The sequence below is a fragment of the Mus caroli genome, unplaced genomic scaffold, assembly GCF_978045245.1.
Source record: "Mus caroli unplaced genomic scaffold, Mus_caroli_1 scaffold_11, whole genome shotgun sequence".
In the NCBI taxonomy this organism is placed as follows: Eukaryota; Metazoa; Chordata; class Mammalia; order Rodentia; family Muridae; genus Mus; species Mus caroli.
Window position 1 is genome coordinate 101,901,678 of NW_028227266.1, and position 24,338 is coordinate 101,926,015.

The 24,338-nt window shown below is 50.2% G+C and overlaps 1 protein-coding gene across 1 annotated transcript in view; it reads left to right on the forward strand.

Annotated features, from left to right (window-relative positions):
- Rab6b (RAB6B, member RAS oncogene family) overlaps positions 1-24,338 on the forward strand; it is a 72,358-nt gene that overhangs the window by 21,967 nt on the left and 26,053 nt on the right. The window contains exon 2 of the mRNA XM_021172658.3: positions 6,302-6,360. Coding sequence (XP_021028317.1) covers positions 6,302-6,360 — 59 coding nt within the window. The remainder of the gene's footprint in view (positions 1-6,301; positions 6,361-24,338) is intronic.

Genomic DNA, 24,338 nt, shown 5'->3' on the forward strand with positions numbered 1-24,338 from the left:
CACTGCTTTGAGCTCAGGGTGGCAGAGCAGGGTGTGGAGGGGAATCCTGGCCCCAGGCACATTTGCCTTTCGCAGTCAGAGAGGGCTGGGGTTTCTGTTTCTTTAACCCAGAACAAAAGGAGACAAGACTCAGACAAAGGTAGCTGGTGTCTTCTCAGCTCCTCATAGGGCCTGAGTGCACACCATGCCACGACTGGGCCAGTTTCGGGGTGCCTGTGCCTGTTGTGCAGAGGTTTCAGGGGGTGGTGGAGGCATCTTTTGGGGGTACTATGAAACAGTGACATGGGGTCAGGATGGCTCTGGCCTGTCACTTCCGGTTTCAGGCCCAGGATGTGAGTGACCTCTGTCCATCATCAGGAGGACTAGGCTGAATTGCATCTCTGTCCAGGAGTGCTGCAGAGCAGTCAGGGGCAGTAACGTGAGCTTGAGTTGATGGCAGGCTGCAGGCCAAGGCTCTTGTAGGTGGCACAGCTTTGGCCAGGCTTTGGCAGACTCTCAAATGATTTCTGCAATGGTTTCTTTTGCCCTCTCACTCCCTGGCCCTAGCAGCAGTCTCTCCACCCACATTCACACTCACTTGGAGAGGAGAGTGAGGGCGAGGTGTGTCCTTCACAAAGTGAGACAGCAGCAGGATGTGGGTCTGGAACTCACCATCTATTCAGCTCTCATCCTGTGAGCCAGGCCCAAGCCACACCCAGTGTCCTCATGGGTACTGACTCGGGCATGCCACCCGTGGCGCAGTGTGGGTGGATGACATGAGGTGAAGGGTAGCCCCATCACCCAGCCCTCAGATCTTCACCACTCCACACCAAACCAGGTGTCAGCTCCCCTCAGAGAGGATGTGTGCCAGGACCGCCCAGCCCAGTCACAGTGCAGCCCCTCCCTGAAGTTTGGCAGTTCAGGTATTTATGGTGGGGTATAGCCACGTGACCAGGGCTGTTGCTGGAGAGCAGTCTGCTTCCTCACTGAGAATTGGGTTCACAGGATGAGCCTGACACAGTTGGCACCCAGTAGGGGGTCAGCGAATGCTGAAACCTCACTGTCTTCTGCATGTACTTGGAACCCACCAGAGCGTGCACAAGTCGCTCTGACTGGAACTTGTGCTGAGATGGGTCCCAGAGCCTATGGGAAGCCAGTGGAGTGCATGGACCCCAGGGAGACCGACAGGCAGGTATTGGGAGTGGGCCATCAAGGCTCAGCGTTCAGTCTATCTAGCAGCTGGCAGTAGTGCCGTGGTGTGTGGAAGCGAGCGCCTCACAGTCTGTGGGTATGCGTGAGCCTTGTCCAGCAGCTCAGGAGAGAGTTCTGAGAAAATAAGGTTTTGTGGGAAATATGCATAAATCCTTTGCTCGTGAGATTGAATGATTGCTGTAATATTTACTTCCTGGAAACAGTGCTTCCTTGTGTGTCCTGGTCGGGTCGTTATTATACCTTCATGGTGCTCAGAGTCTAAGCTCAGTACCTGATCGAGCCTTGTTGGCTGGGCTTCCAGGGATGGTCACAAAGCCAGGTGACCGGAGACATCCTGGGCTCTCACTTGACTCTGACCTGCCAGGAGTCCTGTCACCTCCTATGTTAGATCACACCCCACTCACTGCCCCTGCGTCCTTCTGAATGGCCCATCTCTCACCAGACTTCAGCCCCACCTCCTGGGTGGCTTCTGTAGCCAGTCTCCTGGAGCAGTGTAAGAGTTCCTTTTAAAAGCTTGGAACTGGCTAAGCGTGGTGGCACACGCCTTTAGTCCCAGCACTCAGGAGGCAGAGGCAGGTGGATTTCTGAGTTCGAGGCCAGCCTGGTCTACAAAGTGAGTGCCAGGACAGCCAGGGCTATACAGAGAAACCCTGTCTCTGTGTATCTCCTGCTGTGGATCAGACCACCCAAAACTCAGCTGCCCAAAGATAGGGAGGGTAGTCATCCGAGTCTCTCAGGTTCATAACTGGAGCAGGACACAACGGGGTAGGTATTAGTTCTGAACACTCAGCATTGTGAGTGCTAGAGTCCTCAGTATGAGAGGCCGCCCACTCACTCACAGGTGACTTGGGATGGGAGATGTCTTGGTTCCTAGTCACAGGAGCACAGAGTGATCTCACCCAGGTGGGCTGGCGTGAGAGCCCAGTTCAGGGTGTACAGACAGGAGCACACTCCTGGCAGGTGATCTGCCCTTTCTCCCCTGGTGACACACAGACCATTTCTGTCACCAGAGTAGGACCCTCCAGACGGAGTGCCGGGCTTGCATTGTGAGGGCATATGGAGTGGGGACCGTCCCAGTGGTGGGAATGTTGAACCACCATCCCTGGGTACATTCACATCCTGGTGAAGCCTCCTCAGGCGCTCTCACTGCCTTGGATGCTTCAGCTATAGCTGCCACGCCCTTGGCAGCGTAGCCTTCCCATCTGCCCCTTGTAGCTCTCCACATCTGGCGCCAAAGGTGAGGTTTTGTTTAAATCGACCCTGCAGCTTCCTGTGCCCCTCACAGTGTTTTTATTTCTTTCTTCACACACTGTCTGCCTCCATTATTCTGGGGCGGGGCAGGGGAGGGCAGTGTTCAGATTGAGGGGCCTCCACATAGGTCCCCTACTTTCTTAGTGGACGTTTTTTCCCAGGCCTCCGAATTTGCTAACTTCCCACTGCCTGGGGTCTTGCTCCCACCAGCAGCTTTGCTGACAGACCCCAAGATCTGCTACTTGCCAGACCTCTCTCCAGGAAGGAGGCAGAGCAGTACTCACTCCTTCACTGCCTGTTCACTTGGAGACCTTGGGCATCGTTTTTTTCTTTTCATTCATTCATTAATTCACTTTTCATCCTGATCCCCGCTCCTCTCCCTCCTCTCCTCCCAGTCCCACCCTCAGAAGCCCCCCACCCCACCCCCGTGGGTACTAACCCACATATCAGGCACATCAGTCGCAGCAGGACTAAGTGCATCCTCTCCCACTGAGGCTCAGCTATTAAAAACAAAGATATGGGGCTGGCAAGATGGCTCAATGGTTAAAAGCACTGACTGCTCTTCCAGAGTTTCTGCATTCAATTCCCAGCAACCAACCACATGGTGGCTCACAACCATCTGTAATGGGATCCAATGCCCTCTGCCGGAGTGTCTGAAGACAGCTCCACTGTACTCATATGCATAAAATAAATAAATAAATCTTTAAAAGAAATAAAAGACAGATATGGTGCATCCATATGCAGACAAATAATTGGAGCTAAAAAATATCATCCTGAGTGAGGTTACCCCAGACCCAGAAAGACACGCATGGTCTGTACTCATAAGTAGATATTAGCCATAAAGTACAGAGTAACCATACTGCAATCCACAGACCTTAAGAAGCTAAGTAACAAGGAGGGCTCAAGGGAGGATGTTTGAATCTCACTCAGAGGGGGAAATAAAATAGGCATTGGAGGTGACTGGAGGGAGGGAACCTGACCTCAGGTATCTTAATGCATAGCATGGAGATGGGGATTCAGGGGTGGGTGGCCTGCTTGTTTCCAGTAAAGTCCACCCTGCTGTGCTGCACTGTGTCCTGAGCCTTGCCGCCGGCAGTGCCAGTGCGGTAGAGTGACCTTGAAGGCAGAGCCGGGTGGAAGGCTGGCTTCTGAAGGGTTCCTGCAGGGATTCAAAGCTGAGGTTCACCAGCATTTCTTGCCCCTCCTCTCGCTGCCATTTCTGGTGCGTGCTGACCACCGCCATCCCTCTCAGCACCCTGCCCCCGATGTGACCTATAGTGACGCCTAATGAGGTCTGTTTCCAGATTCCAGCATCTTCTACCCAGGGCCATTGTCGAGGACAAGAAAGGGACAGGGCAGGACCTTCTGCCCTCCAGGGTGGGGTGAGGTAGGCAGAGAACTCCCCAAGCATGCCCCACAGGCATGCTGTCCTGTAATGCTGTGGTGGAGGCCAACGCGAGTGAACAGAGGGACTGCCTTATACCTTGCTCAGGTCTCTGGAGGTTCCAGGAGACAGAATGGAGGGGGCCTTTTCCTGCAGTTCCTGGTGCCTGCTGGTGTTTTCAGACTTTGTGTCCAGAGCCAGGCAGTCCAGTCCCTTGCAGACTGTTGAGCCCAGAGACCTCAGAAGCCAGGCTCAGGGCAGAGACCTGCAGTTCCAAACTTGGCCAGCATGGGGCTGCGGAGAAACAAATTGATCAGAAATAAAGAGCAGGGATAAATGCTCTGAGAAGCATAAGGACCACGGGAAGGATGAGGCGTGCAGGGATGTCTCCAAGAAGAGAAGCTGGAAAATGTTGAGGGGGCTCCCCAAAACATCCATACTTCTGACCAACTATTTCTAAATCCAGGGGGTCCCCGGTGCTCCTTAGGTTCAAGAACAGAAACTCAGGAAGCCAGTGGCGGGGGTGAGGGGCAATGGAGAGAGAACTCAGCTGGTCACCTGCCGTGCAGTCATGAAGACCCGAGTTTGGCTCGCCAGCATCCACGTTAGAAGCTGGGTGTGGTGATGCTGCACATCTGCAATCACAGCCGTGGAGGGGGGAGGGTGGGAGAGACAGGCAGATCCCCGGAGCTAGCCAGCCTCACCAATCAGTGAGTTCCCACGCAGTATGGCTGTGCCCTCTCCTCACAGAATCACAGCTGTCCCCCTTCAAGGCATATCTCACAACCCAGGAGGCTATGCAGGGCCTGGCTGTCTGGAATTCTTACCGGGATTCCAAAAACAGGCAGAGCTGGTTGAGTGTTGTCCATGTGATGGAGCTCAGTCCCCAGCCTGCTTCCTTCCCTGGGGGTTGGACTGACTCTGGGCCCCAGCCCTCTGGTTTTAGGATTGACAGCCCCATCCTGAGGCCACCAAGGGAACCACCACCTCATTAATATAGGCTCAGGTAGAGTGACTAGGGCTTAGGACAAACAGAGATACTCCTGTTGCGTGTTGCGTCCTCACCCCAAGCCAAGGAGGAGTCAGTTTCTTCATTACACAATCTTAGTGATGGTGGTTTTGTTTTTCTCCTGTCATGTTTGTCATTCTGGAAATTACCTCCGCTATCTTAAGTGACCTGACACCCCTTGCTCTTTAGCATTTCCTGTGTATTGTTCCTCTTTAGACCTTCTCACTAATTAACATTCTCGAGGTCCAGAGGAGTGGTGACCACCTCAAGGTGATACAGCTAATAAATGCCTCAGTGGGATTTCACCTCAGCTGGGCCGGCCATGAGGTCTTCTGGCTGCAGCTCAAACCTAGTCTATCGGAGGTCAGGTGACTGCCTCTCGTTGGTCACTGTTGGCTGTCAGGAATGACTACGCCTGTCTGTTACATGCTGTGCACAGTAGATTCAGACCCAGCAAAGAGCTTTTCTGTGGATCCCATTGGATTGACCGGCATGCCACTAGTCCCAGCCTGGGGATGGCCTGCTAGACAGTGGACAGGGCAGAAAGGCCTTAGGGACCTTTGCCTTCCCTGTCACGGGTACTTAACTCCTGCACTCACTTCTGAACCTCTCTGGACTGTGGCTGAGTCCTGGTGGGGCAGAGGAGAGAAGAGTTCCATGTAGTAACCTAACAAATGTCCCTTTATATTATCCTTCCTCCCCTCCCAGATGGCCTGAAGTACAGCAGTTGGCATTCTTGTCACTGCTGTGTCCCAGGGGACCTGCACGGGTTGTGTCAAAAGCCAAGCCCTGCAGTTTGGGAAATTAGCAGCATTTATGGCTGTCCCAAGAGACTCTTGGCATCTCAGCCAAACTAGCAGTCTTCAGCTGGCCCATTTCTGCCCCAGTAAGGGAGTTTATGGACTGCAGTCGTCACAGTATTTGGGGGGTCCTGTTGTCAATTATGTAGTGGGATCTAAGGTGCTAATGACCCAGCATTGAGCTGGGCAGTCAGACACACTCTGTGGGGAATAGGTTTGCCCTTGAGAGAACTGAGAAAGGCCTGCTTTCCCCTGCCCCTTTCTCACGAGGGTTTAAGTTGAATAAATGGGAACCAAAGAAAGTCTTGACCACTTGAGCCGATGAGTGGTCAGGTGGTCTATCCAGGGGAGCACAGGCAGCCATGAGAAGAGCAGTCTGTTGGGATCTCATGTCAGCTGGGGCCTGGGGTCAGGGCAGACCTGGACTTGGGTGGTAGGAAGTGAAGAAAGGGTAGGCCACGCTTCCTCCTCCGTGGCAGCCTGGGGTCTGACAAGTGTGGCCCCCTAGAGCTCACGTCAGCACCTTGGCTTGGGCTCTTTCTCCTGGGGTCTGCTTCTCTGCTTTCTGTGGTTTCTATGAGCCAGCCTTTCAAGTGCGCGTGTTTAGGAGACCCTAGCCATAGGCTGGTCTTACGGCTGAACCTCTCTCTCCTTTCTGCCTTGCAGTCGGGAAGACGTCTCTGATCACGAGGTTCATGTATGACAGCTTCGACAACACCTACCAGGTAAGACTCCCCACTTCCCATGCTCCCCCCTCCTCCTCCCCTGCCTCTGTCTCTGCCTGTGGACCCTGTCTGGAGAGCACTGCCACCTCTCTCCAGGGAGCATTGAGCTCAGAATGGGTGGGGCCACTGCAGCTCTTGCCCTTCTTGGGAACCTGGCCTAGGCCGGAAATGAGCTCAGAGTCTCGATGTTGAAAAGGAAACTTTTATTTTTTAAGGGGGAAATATCAGAACCAGAGAAGGGCTCTTATGAAGAAGCAGGTTGGAAGCATTACAGTGTTTGGTTATGTCCAGGGGCAGGCCGAAGAGGATAAGTGAAGTGCAGGGGCAGTTGGAGAGGGTGCACCTCAGGAGTGGTCACACTGGCTGGACTTGACATAACACATAACCCAGACAGACCACACACGGACTGTCACACACGCTCAGCCCTCGTCCCCTGCTGCTGAAGCACACGCTGCCACAGAGAGGCGTGGATGCTTAGTTGACCCTGCCCTGTGTGGTCAGGAGACTGGGCATAAAGACATCTGTGGAGCCTGGTTTGGAAATGGTAGCCTGGGCTCAGTCACAGGCCCATAGGTGACCCCAAACCGAATTCATGAGGGGCAGAGACATATCTGTTAGGTATCGGTGGTGGTGGCAGACAGGGCAGTACCCGTGAATTTCCTCACAGCTAAAGCATTTTACCAAAGTTGTTATCCCTACCACCACCTTGGACTGTCCACAGTTAGTTCTCCAGTTCATTTCTCTAGGCTGGGGTCCTGTGAGATACTAGCTCCCAGACAATGTTAGTAGCTGTTACATGGCAAAGGGGGTGTGTGGTTTCAAGCAGAGCTGGGTTGTTTAGATGGGGGTGGGGAGGGGGTGGGGGGGAATGAGGGTGGGAGTGGAAGGGGACTGCTCTCGCTCAGCATTGATTCTCAGGGCTCCCCCTGAGCCCAGGGCTTCAGTGTGCTGAAAGCAGATGCAGTGGTTGTTTGAATGTAGAATCCCTTTGTCAACACATTCTCAAGGACAAGTATTTATAGGTTCACTGGGGCAGCTGTTCCAAGATACCGCTCCCCACTGCTGGGTGTGGAGCAGCTCGCGAGTCTCTGATGCTTGTCCGTCCATCAGTGCACTAGTGCAGTCACCCTTGTCTCAGATGCCCTCTGAGGACCCCCTTTCTGTTTCCCTCAAGTTCTTATTCCACTCTGCAATGGGTGGACTGAAATCCTCTATCACGTGGACTCCAGAGGGATGGCCTATGGGGAAGGACAGGAGAGTCTGGGTTCGTCAGAGGGTGTACGTGGCTTTGGGACATTGATGCCGGTCATACAGTTGTGTCCTCCCCCAAGCCAGGACTTTGCGTCACTTTGGTCTGACTGTGGAGCAGAGGTGACATCCCTAACAGACTTCCTCCTAAAGTCTCCTTGTGCTCTGTGTGTGCACATACACACGTGTGAATGTGTGCGCCTGCGCACACGCTTGTGTTTTTATTAGCTGACTTCTCCCTTCCCTTTTTGACACAGAGACTCCTGTGGCTCCAGCTGGCCTTGACTCTTCTGGGTAGCTAAGAATGACAGTGATCTCTGGCTATTTCTGACTACTGCTTGATTTTTTTTTTAGTGATCTTCCTGTTTTTCCTATGGCATGGCATTGAGATTCTTAGCAGCAGTGGACAAGTTACCTTTGAAATTTTATCTCCCTTCCTCCCACTGTCACCCTCATTGCCTGACGCTTGTCATTCAAATCAGGCTTTACTCTCTCCTGTCACTGTGTGGTGGCTGGCGATGGCCTAGCCTGGACATCAGCTCCTGTCACTGTACCAGCTCTGCTCACTCTGCTCTGAAAATTCTTCCAATGCCTGAAGCCTGGCAAATGTTTGCCCTGAGAACAGAGCCCGCCACTTGCATCAGTTCCCATGAGCCTTTGGCTGTAGCGTGTGCTCCTGAAGGCTAGTTGGGCCCCTCAAGTCTAGGGCTACTCCTCTGCCCTTCTGGTTCTCGCCTGTGTTTTGGGATGTGCCAAGTCCAAGATCTTCTTGGAGCCATCACTGTACAAGGCCTGGCCGCAGATGGTGTCACAGGTGCCTACGGGCACAGTAATGGCTGCTTGCCTCAGCTGACTGGTGCCATCAGACTGAGTGCCTCCCAGGACCACTGTCACGGTGAGTCAACAGAGATCACAGAACAGATCCGATGCCGCTCTCCTCATGCGTGGGAGAATTGTCTGACTTGGTTTCTTTACATCATCAGGTGGAAATCCTTTCCTTAAGCCCTTTAGAGCAGTAATTAGGCTGAGAGGCTGGGCTTTGCTTCTCTCAGTCATTCATACACATACACACAAAGACATACACACACATATATACACACACACAAAGACATATAGACATGGACATACAAAGACATACACACACACACACACACACATATATATATATATATATATATATATATATACACACAGACACATACACACACACAAAGACATAAATACACAGACACACAAAGACATACACACACATACATATACACACATAGGCACACACAAAGACATACACACAGACACATAACACAGTCACACACTCACACACACATACACTCAAAGACATATGCATAAGCACAAAGATATACACACACAAAGACATATATACACAAACACACAGATACACAAACACACATAGACATACTCACAGACACACAGACACATGATTGTTTGTTAATCCTCAGGAGATGGAGGAGGACAGACTTTGTTTATTTCCTTTTTCTGAGCATAGCAGCAGAGATGTATGGGAAGTAGATAAGTCCCCAGGGGCCCGAGAAGATGAAATGTATTTTCTCTCAGGCTGTCCCACTGCACAGTAGTCGTGCCTGTCACCCTCCCACCAATATCCTGTCTGTTCCAGCAGCAGTACAGCATGGCAGAGTCTAGGCCCACTCAGTCAGCTCCCAGGACAGTGTTCCCTCTCTCTCCTCATGGCTCCAGACCCTGGGCTCTCCTCCATTCACTCATCCTGACAAAAGACAGCTGTGTACTGTAGTACGTGGCCTGCCAGAAGGCAGCAGAAGAAGGCAGCCTGGCCCACCATCAGCGGGGCACAGAGGGCAGGGCCTATCCTCAGCCATGGCCAGTTCCACCTTGGTGTAGAGCTGAGTGTGCAAGAGGCCCCAAAGGGCCACCATGGGGCCCTGAGTATGGTAGGCTAGGGGTCCTCATCTGAACCTCTCAGAAGGTTCTGTTTGTGGCCCTGATGAGCTGGCACTTGTACAGCCCTGGGGACCTTTGAGAAGCATGCTTTCTTTCTCTACTTACCTGGCAGTTACACACACACACACACACACACACACACACACACACACACACACACCCCTTATTCTCTGCTAACACCGTACTGTACAGTCTCTTGCTGCCCTGCCTAATTCACCATACAAACTGATTCACTTATACAGTTTTCACTTGGTGGAAAACCAAGTCTCAAGCAGAGGAAATTGTGTCTGTGGTGATCCCTTCATGTAAAACCCCAGCTAAGAGGTAATATGTTTTGTAATGTGGTAACATGAGGCGGCGGAAGTGGGTGCCTTAGTGGGCCCATGTTGAGGTACCCCCACCAAGGTACCAGCCAGACAATGGGTCTAGTATAAAATGAAGTTTATTTGGGGCATGAGAGGAGGTTGTGGAGAGGGGGTGGAGGCAGAGAAAGAGGACAGAGAAGAACAGAAAGAGAGGAGAGAAAGAAGGGAAGAGGCCAGCAGAGAACATGCAGGGAGAGAGAAAGGGGAAAGAGGACAGAAGCGGGGAAGAGAGAGGTCAAACAGTCTTTTTATAGCCAGCCGGGCTCATACCTGGCTGTTCCTAGGTAACTGTTGGGCAGAGTCTAGAAGAAATGCTAACAAGAGGTTTTTTAAAATTCTATCTAGGGAAAAAAATCTGGACATATCTTGTAATAAGAGGTGGCTCTTGCTGTGCGCTCTCCCACCCATAACAGCACTTACCCAGGAAACCCCTGTGGGCCCTGGGAGGGTCAGCTGTGTGAAGGAGCCCTGCTAAAGGGAGGTGTGGTCCTCTGAAGGTCACTCCTGGCTGAGGTTCTCCAGGGTGCTCTTTCCGGCCTGCAAAGCTGGCAGCTCAGGCCTTAGCGTCTTAGAGAACTGAGAGGTGGTAAGAACTTAACACCGAGGACCCATGGCCCCTCCTGTCATCCACACCAAGTTAGAACAGCACAGATCTAATGGGCTGCCTCAGGGAGAGAGAGGCCCACGGGCGGGAGGGCTGTTCTCAGAGGACACTTGTGAGATGGGAAGGTGTTTCAGACTCTGAAGGAGGTTCCTAAGAAGCAAACGCTGGTCTTTCTGGCGGGCTCAGATCTCTTGAGATCTCTTGCCGGCAGCTGATCCTCGAGCCATGGCAGTCTGTTCTGCCCTGAGGCTTCCCACACTCAGTCTTGGGGCTGCTGCAGCAAATTACCACACACTGAGTAGCTTCAAAGGAACAGGAGTGTATTCTGTCCTCGCCTTCCTGGGGGCCTGAGGGTGAAACACATACAAGAGAGCCCTGAGCTTTTGGAGGTTGGGGGGAGGGCATTCTCCTTGCCTTTGGCTTCTAGTGGCCTCAGATGCTTTTTGTCATAGGGCTTCAAGATTTCCATCTGTCCGCCCTCTTCATGAGATCTGAGTAGATGAGGTGGATGGATAGGTGTGGATTCTCGTCTGGGCCCTTGAAGTGGACGCAGCATGCATCTGTATGCATCATCTGTATGCATCTGTATGCATCTGTATGCATCTGCACTCAGGGAGAAGCTCCTAGTCACGTCACCTCACATGGTGCCTGAAGCCTTGAATTTTTATTTCTGTCTCCTGCCTTGTCCTGATTATGTCCTATTGCCGTGGCCACAGAGACTTCTCCCTGACACAGTGCGGTAACTGGCCTCTTACCTGACAAGCAATGCTTCCTCTTCAAGGTGAATACATATATGCATGTACACACATACACTCACATGCAGATACATACGTGTGCACACACACTCTCACACGCGCCTGTGCACACATGCATGAACACGCACACACACATATACATACACATCGCACACACCAGCACACACATTTATGCAGCATACACACACACACACACACACACACACACACACACACACACACACACACACACGATGCTGGATCCCTATACGCCAGCCTTTCCTGAATACTGAATAAAGCTTCTGCGTGCACTCGTGCCTCTCTCCGCTGTGGCTGCATCAAATCCTCATCCTCTCCTATCGGCTCCACTCTTTTCTTCCGGTGGCCTTCCTGCCCACTCCAGCAGCCATCAATCAAGGGTTTGTCTGGACCACACACCCTAGGGACCACGTCACTAACACTATTTTTCACAGGCTCAGACACTACTGGAGGGGAGGGTGAATAGGCAAAGACTTGGTTGACAACAGTGATATTTCTCATGATGTGAGCACCATGACCACCCAGGGACCAGGTAGCAAGGTGTTTTCTGTATTAGTACTACGATGAACAGAGCCAATAACATGTATTCACGTATGTATATGAATATATGTTATTGTACACACACACACACACAATTACAAATTGGGCAGCCATTCTTCATAGAGAAGAAAGTAACCACAGGACATATTGTGACATTGAAAAGCCAGGTGCCTGCCCTGTGACCTTGGGAGCCAGCATCACCTCCTCCAGGGCACTAATTGAGCAGCTGTCATTGGCTGGCAGTGACCCGACCCTACCTGTTCCCAAGAGGCTGTGAGATCCTTCCTACAAAGCAACCACTTTCCATGGCTGAGTCTTTAAGTTTACCAGGCTCATTTGCATGCTAATTTGCATAACTTTACCCAAATACTTCGGTCTGGTGGTTGGCTGTGCCTGAGAGAACAGCAGAGTCATTGTCAGGGGCTTGTCATGCCCAGCTGCTTTCTGCCATTTACGGATGCTTTTCTCCAGCGCCGGGCTCAAAAAGAAGACGCACGCACATACTTGCCTTTTCATTCTCTTCCCCTGAAGAAATAAATGCTGGCGTCAATTTATGCTAATTGCCATGCAGATTTCCTCCGGTAGACTTTATTGCTGTATCTTGTCAGAATGTGGATGCAAATTTATATTTCATAATAAATGCACAGAGCTAAGAAGATTTCAACAAGTGCCGCAGGGAACATCTTGCTCAGAGATCTTGCTCGGATGTGCTGGTGGAAGGTCGGTGCAGAGGAACGCGAGGAACACGCCACCGTCGACACCCCTGTCGATACTGTGTAATGCCACACTCAGAGGAAGATAACCGGTGGGAGGAAATCTGTGCTTCTTAATATTCTTTGCGTGTGTAAAATAAAGTGGCTGCTATTTTTCACAGACAGTGAGTGCCGTTTGCAAGCGCAAAGGAATAAATTAGCATTGCCAGGTTCCGGGCCACGTATAACAGTATACTACACCGCGGTCTCCTTCAGAGGAGACATCATGCAATACAGGCAAAGAAGGCACAGCTGTGTGAGGGGACCACGGGGCTTCTAGACTGACAGAGGACTCCCCAGGCACATGCCTGTTGTTCGTATCTCTTGATATCTCATCCCCTGTGGGGCAGCTACCATCGGAAATGATTTGTTTCATACCTCATAAGATAAAGAATAGAAAAGCTACCTTGACTATAACTCCTTGGCACAGTGGAAGAGCGGCGTGCCTCTCCTCGGCTCCATCTTCCTGAACCTCCGCCTTTGCTGAAGCCCTGGGAACGCCAGATCCTTGGGATGTTGATGAAGAATAGGACAGACAGCAAAGGTTCCTGAGGGGCTGCGGGTGGGGGTGGGGGTGGGGGTCTGGCAGATTAGGAAAGAAACAGTTCCTGTCTCTCCACTGCAGGATTCAATGGAGCCTTTAATGTGCCAGGAGAGGCACTCGCTTGCTCGCTGTTTCTGCTCATTCTGAGCAGACTCCGAGGCCATACCGCATAACCAGACAGACACCGGGCAGTCTCCATGGCTTGGCTGTGCCGCTTTGCCTGGACAGCCCTGGGTCAGCTGGTGCCTGGTAACAATTGCTCATTTCTGTTGACATAGCATATGACAGGATGACGTGCCTTCACAGAGTCTTAACTCCTTTGGTCCAACAGTCCTTAGAGGGAGCTCTGGAATCTTCATTTGAGAGGTGAGGGGGTTGGGGGCTAATCGGACTCCTTAGTTCAGTTGGTAGAGTCTAGCATGCACGAGAGCTTGGGTCTTCAGTTATGGGGCACTTGTAATCCCAGCACCCGGGAGGTAGAAGTGTGAGGATAAGAAACTCAAAGCCACCCCCAGCAACAAGCTAAAGGCCAGCTTGGGAGCTGGGATACAGTAGATCCTTTCTCAAAGCAGAAAAACAAGATAAATAAATAAACACAAAGAGCAACAAAGAAAATCCCACTGGCGCCCACTGGACACATGACCCACTACTGATGGCTTGTCAGCCTCTCTGGGGCCCACTGTAGCCCGTCCTGAGTGGCCCTGATAAACACAGCCTGGGTGCGCTCCCTTTCCGAAGAACCCGTGAGGGTTCCTCATCCCCTGGGCCACAGGGCAGCGCTGGGGCTGTGTGTATATCACACACACATACACTCATACCAGTCTCACGCACCCATTCATGCCTTTGTATAAATACAGTGTAAACTTGAGTGTGTTCCATTCCCACACACATACAAACAAACACACATCCACCAATACAGAACTCTCCTGTGTGACCTGTGTTGACCCCTGAGAGGAGGCTGGTCAAGAGGAGTCACCAAGGATCCCTAGGCCTAGCTGACTAGTTCTTTGTTCTTGTTATCTGGTGTCACCTACCTCCAACGTTCACCTGAAGTGGGGGCGTTCTTCGTGACCAGACTGCAGGTGCAAAGGAGAAAAAAAAAAACTAGCTCTGCAAGCACTGGGCTAAGTGTGGCAGAAACACCGCCTGGGGCTCAACGTTTGATCCCAGGTTTCCTGGTGGACAGGAGAAACTGTATGCTTGGGTCTTGTAACTACAAGAAGCGTCCAGGGTTGTGTTCTGATCAGATGTTGCTACCCTGTAAACTAACCCACATCACCCACAGGCTCGTGTGTTTGGATGCTGGGTCACCGCTGGTAGGGATGTTTGGGGAAGTTGTGAGATTATTTAGACGATGGGATCTAGTGGAGGAAGTGTGTCTCTGGGGAAGGCACCACTACAGTGGATTACGTTTATGGCCTGCCTCCAGTCCTGATCCTCTGTGGTGGAAACAGCCTCACCCTCCCACTCGGGTGAGCAGGAGCTGGTCTCACCTCCCCTAAACCCGTCAAAATAGAACCTTCCTCCTGTCAGTTCTTTCTGTCAGGTATTCTGTCTCAGCAACAGAATAGTCCCCAATGTCTAGGGTTTCCTGGGGCCAGCCTACAGAGATGTACGTACATGAAGTGGCTTGGCAGGTGGACTGGCTGGTAGTAGTGTGAACGGCAAGGTGGACTCCTCACGTGGGCAGTCTGTGCTTCTGACTCACCGACCTCTAAAATGTGTTGCCCGCCTACCTACCTTACTTCCTGCTGGTACCATATTGTACTGCGTAGACAAACACCTGAGGCCCGTGGCTTCCACAGTCAGAGCTGACACAGGTCAGAGCCTGTAAGGTGGTACTGAATAACAATCCAACAGTGCTCTCAGACAGAACTCAGGAGCTCCACACACTGTGCTCCGGCCATCCCACCTCACGCCCTGTTGGGAATACCTATCAGTCTGGATCTAGCGTTGTGGCTCTCCCCTTGGGCAGTATGAGTGATGGTCGGGTACTGCCTGTTTTCACTAGTTGGTGTGGTGTGGTTGCGGCTACCTTTCTGTAATCTGCTCCAAAAGAGTCAGCCTGTGTTAGCTACTTTTCCACGGGTAGCACCAAGCACCCAACAGAAACAGCCTAATGTGGAAAGGGTTGATTTGGGTGTGTGATTTCAGAGATTCTAGTCAGTCATGGTAGAGAGCAGTTTGCATCATGGTGACCAAGAAGCAGAGAGTGGGGGCATGCAAACAAGGGGCTGGGTAAGGACACACTAGTGACCTGCTTCCTCCAACTAGCCCCCATCTCGTATGCCTTGCTACGTCCCAATCATGCCATTGTCTTATGAACCCATCAAAGGATTGCACCATTGATCAGACCAGAGCTCTCATGATGTAATTGTCTCTGGAAATGCTATTACACACGGGGGTGGGAGGGGTAGGGTGGGGAGCAGACAGACAGACAGACAGACAGATAGATGGAGAAGTACATTATTTATCTCCTAGGTGTTTCTTAGTCTGTTTGTTTGTTTATCCTCCAAAGGCTTATGTTTTGAATGCTTAATCCCCAGCCTGTGGCACTATTTTAAGAGACTGTGTGATTTTTAAGAGGTGGGGCTCTATCTGGTAGAAGTAAGACACTTGGGGGGTAGACCCTTGAAGATTATGCCCAACCCCTTCTTCCTATGTTGCTCTCCTCTTCCCAGGCTGTTGTGATGTGAACAGCTTTGGCCACATTCTGCTACTGCCAGATGGCCTTCTCAAGCAGGTGGGACCAAACAGCCATGGACTGACCTCTCGGAACTGTAAGCCAGAGAAAGTCATCCCATTCTTGAGTTCTTATTTCTATTGAGTATTTTGGTTGCAGTGATCCAAGAGTCTATACTAATCTACTTAGTAAATGGAACCACCATAGCCAGGCAGTGGTGGCACACGCCTTTAATCCCAGCACTTGGGAGGCAGAGGCAGGCGGATTTCTGGGTTCAAGGCCACAGAGTGAGTTCCAGGACAGCCAGGGCTATACAGAGAAACCCTGTCTCAAAATGAAAACCACCCTCCCCCCCCCCAAAAAAAAAACAAACAAACTTAGCCATCACTCAGCGCACAAAGGCCATCTTTATGTCCTCATCTGAAGCCATGTCCTAGTAGCAGAGAAGGTGCGGCGTGGTCCTTGTCACCCTGCTGACTCACTATCACACCCTGCAAAAGTCATGTCTCTAGTCTGAACCTCTAGTTTGTCATCTGCTGAGTTGTTCACCCATATACCGGCGACTCCACTTGTTAAAACCTGCCTCAGCCACGCTCGCACGCAGCCTTTCTACATCTCTCCACATTCACTAAGTCTGACCTGTCCTGAGTATCATCCACATGCCCTGCCCTGGAGCCTGCTTCTTCCCCTTGCATATCTTCCAGATATACACAACAGTTCTGTGTGTCTTTCTTACATTTGTCCCATCTACCAACCAGGATGATCTTTCTAGAGTGCCGGCTATTAGGAAGTCCTTCTGAAGTTTCACTTCATCCAGTTCCCTGGCTTCCCCAGGTTCCTACAGCAGCCATTGGCCCCAACTGTTTTCCATTTTCTGAAAGAACTACTTGGCTTCATTCTTCAGGGTGCGCTCTCCTACAACACTCTCTTTACTGCCTTTACCTGTGTACTCACCCTCTCCTGTGCCCGTCGTCCTTGCAGAAGACCCAGGTCCTGTCACCACCGTTTCCTTTCAGGCTGAGGATCGTCTTTAGCATAGACTCTTTGTCCCCGTTCATTTAAAAGGTGCTTCTAGTTTATCTGCACATGAAGAACATTTTTTGCTGGATTTAAAATTCCAGCTCCGCTTACTATCCGTCGTCATTATCTTCCCTGCCGTTCTGTCCTCGGGTACCAGGTGCCATTTCCTCTGGCTGGTCTCAAGATTGTATCTTTGGTTTGGTCCTCATTGATTTGACTCTGATTTTTAAAAAGCTTCTGTATATACTTGTGTGTGTCTATGTGTGTGCTGCACATGTGCTCGTGTGTGTGTGTGTGTGTGTAGAGGTACGTGTCATGGCAGGTGTGTGGACAGGGAAGACAGCTTGTGGAATTAGTTTTCCCATTTCTACAATGAGGATTCCCGGACCAAACTGAGGTGGTCAGGCTTGGCGGCAAGCACCTTCACCTGCTAAGCTGTCTTGCTGAACTTGCCCATCTCTGTCTTTGTTATGAACATAACCTTCTGTAGCTGGTCATAACAATATTGACTATCTCAAAATATTTCTTCATACTTTCAATGTCCAAATCATCTCAGGATTGGTCCTCATTTCTTGTTTTCCTTGTGTATGGCTTACGCTTTCCTGTCACCTCATGTGTCAATTGAGATTACATCCTGCACATTTGTGTGTGTGTGTGTGTGTGTGTGTGTGTGTGTTTGGATTCTGGTAGCAGCTTTGAGTCCTGCTGGTTGTTTGTTTTAATAGTTGTATAAACCCTGATTCTCAGCTCTGTCCCCTGTGCTGGGCTACAACCCTCTCTTCCATTTGTAGTCTTGTTTTGTTTCTGGCCTTGGGCAGATTGCTTGGGATCTTCTCTGGCCATCCAGTATTGGACAGCATTTATATAGAGACTTCAGAGTCCCTTCTGTGGCTTTCTCATGTCTAGGATTTTTCTGTACTTCTTGTCAATTGTGGTGGCTTCACGTTCTGTCCTCTCGTGTTCCAGTTGGTATGACTGACTGGGTTTCTGCACAAATCTGAGTTTTTACCAGCACTTCCTTGTGCCTTCCTTGCCTGTTTTTTCTAGTTGATTCAGAGTTAGTAGCATTAATCATCCAGAGGGCTAGACGACTTTGGATGATGAGAACCAGAGTCCACCTCACTCCTCCAAGATGCTTTTCCCTAAACCTCCTATCCCCACGATTCCCCGACTTCTGCCTTCTGGAAGGTCCTATGCACTGAGGTCTTGCGTATCTACTCCAAATTTCCATCAGACACCAAGCAAGCCAGGCCTGCTGCTCTGACCTTCATCCCTTCCACGCGGGCTCTTCCTCTCCATTTGCTGTGAGTGACAGTTTCTGTATGTGTCTTCTCCTCCAAGTAGGAAGCTCCTTAGGAACTGGGGATTTTTTTTTTTTTTTTTTTTTTTACAACACACAGTAGGTACTCAAGGGTGAAGTGAAGTGGTTTGACTTAATTATTTACACCATCTGCCACGAAGAAGCTGCCCAGGGAAGACCATGACTGCCACCTTCTCTGAAAATCTGGCCTCCGTGGGAGACACAGGCTCCAGCTGGCAGCGGTGTGGGCCAGCTGCTGCGACTCATGTCTGGGAAATACATGGTGCCCAGGAGCTAGAGCTATGTTCTGGTCATGGAGACCCAGCCAAGTCTCTCTTTCAAGCCCTTTCCCCTCTGTCCTTTGAGGGCTCACTTTATTTATTTCTACTAAAATGCAAATGAACTCTCTCTTAAGAGGGCTCTGCAGAGCTGTTATGGCCAATGATCACCGCCGCTTTCTGACAGTCGGGAGTCAGACAGGATTTGACTCCAGGGAAACACAGTGACAGCTTCGGAAATGGACTTCTAGAAGCCGCAGGACTACAGCTCAACAGCCCAAAGCAGAGCCTTTGCCGTCCGGGAGAGCTGGAGTCAGATCCCAGGTCTGCTACCCAGCCTCGGTGACAGACCTTGGTTCGGAGTGAGCCTGGTTCCTTCCCTGTGCATAACAACTCATCCACTGGTGTTATCTCCATCTCCCCCACCCTCTTATTATCTGTTTTTGGCCCTGGAGACCACAGTCTCCTCAGACCCGGATCACAGCACAGAGCAGTTTATCTGCACACTTCGCTGAGCAAGTGACTGACCTGAGAACTTGTCTGTAATTCTGACATGCAGAGCCCGTGCTTGTGTCTACCTGAGTGGGCCCAGGAATCTCAGTGTTTAAGGAAGCTCCTGGGGTGAAGCTGAAGTACATGATCCACATGGTACATGCTAAAACTCCCCACATTGTTGACCAGAGGCAGAGATTTAGGGAGTCTGAGACCTTTCCTATTTGGTAGAGAAGGTATTGAGTAGCCTCTGGGCTATCCCCAGTGTTGATAATCGGATTTTTGGAGAAGCATCTCAAATTCAGATTATGAAAGGACATTTCACAGGAGGGACAGCATCAGGAAAGAGATGCAGAAGCTGACGTGGGAAGGGCCTGTAGACTGACTCAGTGGGTAAAGGTGCTTGCTGCCAAGCCTGGTGACCTGAATTTGATCTCCAGATACATGTGGTGGAGGACCAGCTCCAGCAAATTGTCCTCTGACTTCCACACAAAAGCCATGCATGCATGCATGCACACACACATACAAAGTGAACAAAAACATGCAGAGAAACATGTGTCTTAGTTAGGGTTTTATTGCTGTGAACAGACACCATGACCAAGGACAACATTTCATTGGAGCTGGCTTACAGGTTCAGAGGTTTAGTCCATTATCTTCAAGGCAGAAGCATGGCAGCATTGTGGTGCAGGAGGAGCTGAGAGTTCTACGTCTTCATCTGACGGCTGCTAGAAGACCGACTTCCAGACAGCTAGGACAATGGAATTAAAGACCATGCCCACAGTGACATACTTCTTCCAACAAGGCCACACCTCCTAATAGTGCCACTCTCTGGCACAAGCCTGTATATCACAACATGTGAATTCTAAACAGCATTATTCCTTGGTATAAAGTCAAGCTGGTTACGAGGAGTACAAGGTTATAAAAAGCCAGTGGTGGGTCTTGAACAGTCAACCACAGGTGCTTAGACTGTTTCCTGGGAGCTGTAAGGAGGCACAAAGTCAGGATGTGTGTGTGTGTGTGTATAATATCTATATTGTATATAAATATATTGTATATAAATATACAATACATATTATATATATTATTAGTTTTGTTTCTTAAGATTCACTTATCTTTATTTCATGGTTGAGTGGTTTGCCTGCATGTATGAAAATGCACTATGTATGCGAAGTGCTGGTGGAGACCAGAAGAGGCCATTAGATTCCCCAGAACAAGCGCTATGGAGAGTTGTAAGCCGCCCTGTGGGTGCTAGGAACTGAACCTGGGTCCTTCCCAAGAGCAGCAAGTGTAATTAACTGCAGAGCCACCTTTCCACATCCCTAACGTCATTGGTTTTAAACTCAAAACTAACCTTGCCTGCCACATGAAGATTGCTTACAGGGCAGTGGTGAGGACAGGGAAGCCAGGGAAGATGCTACTGAGGTTATTCCAGTGGGAGGTTCAGTCTGCACAAGGGAGCAGGGGGAGCGGTGAGAGGGGGTGGGAGGTTCAGTCTGCACGAGGGAGCAGGGGAGTGGTGAGAGGGGGTGAGGATGGGAGCAGGTGAAACCACAAGAGGTGGCACCGTCATCTCCGCCTTCCCTCTCCCCTGTCTTGATGGTTTCAGAATGTCCTCAGAGTTCTTGAGACTCATTCCCACATCTATTTTCTTCTTTTAAAGCCTAGCTATTTGTGTCATCTAGGGGTCTGTTCCTCTTGAGTTTTTTTTCCCTCAACTATGATTCAAATTTCTTCTTTGCGTAGGTGGTCTGTTTTTATTTTGTGGACAGGATAATTTAAATGCATAGCTTCCTTTGCTTCCCCAGAGACTGTAATCCCTTCATTGTTCACCAGCTTGTGGTCTCTCTTACGTGCTTGTACATTGTTGTTTCTTGAATTTCTTTTCTATAAATCAGAATAGCCAGATCCAATCTGCTCAGCTCTCAACAAAAGAAAAACTGTGACATCAGAGCTTAAGAGCAAAGATGGCTCAGACACCCAGAGGTGATGCCCATGCTGTGCCGTGCAAATGTAAGAAGATACACACTAGTTGAATGAATTACATTTTTTATGTTGTTGTGATTAAGTTACCTGACAGAAACAGTTTATGGAAAGAAAGGGTATTTTTTTTTTTGGCTCATGGTTTCAGAAGAGTTCAGTCCTCATGGCAGGGAAGACACAGCAGGGTTCGCAGCAGTGCCAGCTTGTGGTGGGAGCTCCTCATACCACAGTAGACCCTGAAGCAGAGAGAGCAAGAACCAGCTATAGCCTGGGGTCCATGTCAGACACCCACCCTAAATATCCTGTCTTCACCAGCTAGGTCCTGCTTTCTGAAGGTTCCAAACTCTCTCCAAAGAACACCACCAGCTGCAGAACAAATACTCAAAACCTAAACCTGTGAGAGACTTCGAGTCAAGCCATAACATTCCATCTTGGTTGCCAAAGGCTCACGGTCATCTTAAAAGACAAAGACACACTTATTCCAATTTTAAGACATCTCACAGTCTCAACATTGACCAATAGTCTAAGTCCAAAGTTTCCACTGATGGTCAAAATAGTCTGTGGTCTCCTGGAAATAAGAATGTGTTCAAGATTAGAAAAAAATAGGACCAAAAGCCAACAGGGAAAACACTTAAGTCTTCTACCTCCGTGTCCAGAATCGGGGCACATCATTTGGTCTCACACAGAGATGTTCCTTAAAAATCTAGGTGCAATTCTCCGTGACCCCGTAATTTACATTCTGCACACCTGAAAAATAGCACCAGATAGGTAAGTCAAAAGCCAGCTGCCACAGGGACCCCTTCAATTATGGCTGCTTTTGACTTCTGAGTACCTGAGTAGCTAAACCAAAACCTAGACAACCATCAGAGCACCGTGGTGACTCTTCAAAATACAGTCACCTTCTGAAGGAAAGTATTTTAAGTGATTAATTGATTAGTCTTCTATTTCATACCCTGGAGCCCTCAGAATTGGGACAGATTCTCAGCTCACCTGCTCTGTTGCCCCCAGTGCCAGGTGAGCATCAGTAGCCTGCCGCGACCCCTAGTCTCTTATCCACAGCTTTAAACATCTTCTCCTTTCTTTCAGGGCCAAATTATACATCTTGAAACTTCTCTGCATTTTGCCCCCAGTCTTACTGTGAACGTAGCTAAAAGTAACCAGCCAGAACCATACTGGTAGCAGGTTGACCTCTGTCTGGGTTGCTTTGCATTTTCTCCATTACCTTTGAAGTAGTCCACCACCTCACTCAAAATTTCAGGTCATGGGTAGAATGTAAATAAATTCTTTGTCAGACTCCAGTGGCCTCTAGAAGCCAGCGACCAGTGGAGTCCTTGTTCTGCCCAGAAATAACATGGGTATGGTCTTTGCTGCTCATATTGTTGTCAGTGTTTTGATCCTCCAAGTTCTCAAGGGAACAGTGGATCTGGGGCCTTAGAGTCCACATGGTTAAACTGTTGCAAGCCAGTTTCAAAGGCTTAGAAACCACCTGGTAAGATTAGCTGTCTGAATGTTGCCACTTTGCGGGACCAGCTCTCTGCTTCTCACTTTCGCATGGTTCTGAGAGAAACAACTTGAAGAAAAGACTCTTTCTGGCTCGTGGTTTTTCAAAGGGCTTCAGTCTATCCAGCAGTAGCAGCATGTAGTAGAGGCACCTCACGCCACTGAGGCAGATCAGAAAAGAGCGAGGACAGAGGCTTTGTGTAACCTTCAAAGCCTACCCCCACCCAACTGCTTCTACAAGGTATGTCCCATTCTGAAAGGTTCCACGGCTCTCCAAGTTAACACTGCCAGTTGGAGAACAAGCATTCAAAACAGGAACCTATGGGATGTTTCAGATTCGAACGGCCAGAATGAGTCTGAGAGAGTGACAGCTACACGATTAGAGATGGCTCTTAGGTAGTAGCTTGAAGATCAGATAGAGGTGGGAGGCAGCTGTGGGGAGAGGACGTTGGTCCCTCTCAGCGTTGGCTCATTGCTGTCTCTTTGGTCAGTCTGTTTCGTGAGGCTTAATAGAGATACAGTCTGTGGCTCAGTGAGTATTGACGATGATAAAAGTCACTGGGCTACGCGTTGCTGCGGCTTGATCCAGTGGCATGACTCCTCGTCATATTATCTAATGATCTCTCTCTGCGCCATGGCAGTGAAACGTCTTACATGTGCACACAATGGGGGAAAAGGATTGTCGCTGTTACAGTTATTATCAGTAACATCCCTGTCGCCACCCAGCTGCTGACCTTAGGGGATATGATTTTCCATGGTCCTTCACTCTGTTGATCCAGGTTAGTTACGCCGTGCTGACGGCAGGCAGCTTGAACAAAGTAGAAAATGAGATCTCTGTTACGCAGATGGGTAGTACTGCCGAGGTGACTCTTCACAGTCCAGGAGTCAGGCTCCGTTGAAGTCTTCCTGCCCTCTAGTCCTCAGCTGGAGAAGCCACGATCACGCGCCCCACGAGTCTGCATTCCATGCAGTGGGATAGGGGGCAGCCTAGTGGGGCGCACTAACCCAGGAAGGGCTCATTCCGGATGATCATCACCTACACATCCTGTGATCAGAACTCAGCCACCCTGCAGCCAAGGGATTCTGGGAAACATGGCCTTTGACTGAGGCAGCTCAGTTGTGCATTTTCTAAATTCTGTATTGGGGGATGCTGGCAGCCTCTGCCTCTGATCCTGAGCCTAGGCATCTGGTCTTGCTTCAGGGGTCACTAAAGAAGGAGTCTGGTGCCTTCAAGGATCCTGTGGCACATAGAGAAGTTGACATTTCTGCCTGCTTGGCATATGCCTGGTCTTCGAGCACTCGTCAGTTTTAGACTTAGTTCTCATGGCTGTGGTAGGCACTTAGGGAAGTCAGGCAGGAAGCTGGAAGCAGGAGCTGAAGCAGAGGCCACGGAGGAACACTGCTTACTGGCTTGCTCCTCGAGGCTTGCTCAGCCTGCTTGCTTATAGCATCTAGAACCACATGCTCAGGGCCTTCCTGCATCAGCCATTTATCAGGAAAATGCCTCCCACAGACGTGTCCACAGGCCAGTCTAGTCAGGTGGAGCCAGCTGAGAGCCCCTCTTCCCAGGTGACTCTAGATCATATCAAGTGGACAAAAAGCTAACCCACAGGGAGAGGGAAAAGGGGGGGGGGGGTAGGGAGAGGGAGGGGACGGGTGGCAGGTGTCTCCTCTCAGTTTGTCCTTTTCATTCAGTCTGGGACCCCAGCCCATGGTGGGTGCTGCTCACATCTAGGGTGGGTCTTCCCTGCTCAGCTAAGCTTCCCGGGACATGCCCTCACATACAGCCCAAAGCTGTGTCTCCTAGTCGGGCTGACAGAGAACTCTATATTTACACTGAAGTCTTCTCTTGGTGTGTCTTTTGTGTCCACCATAGTTCTTCACATGATGAAACATTTTGAACTTTTTCCTTTCAAAGAGATACTTTTTAAAAAAGAAATAAAGTCCTAAGTGGAGCTCAGGTC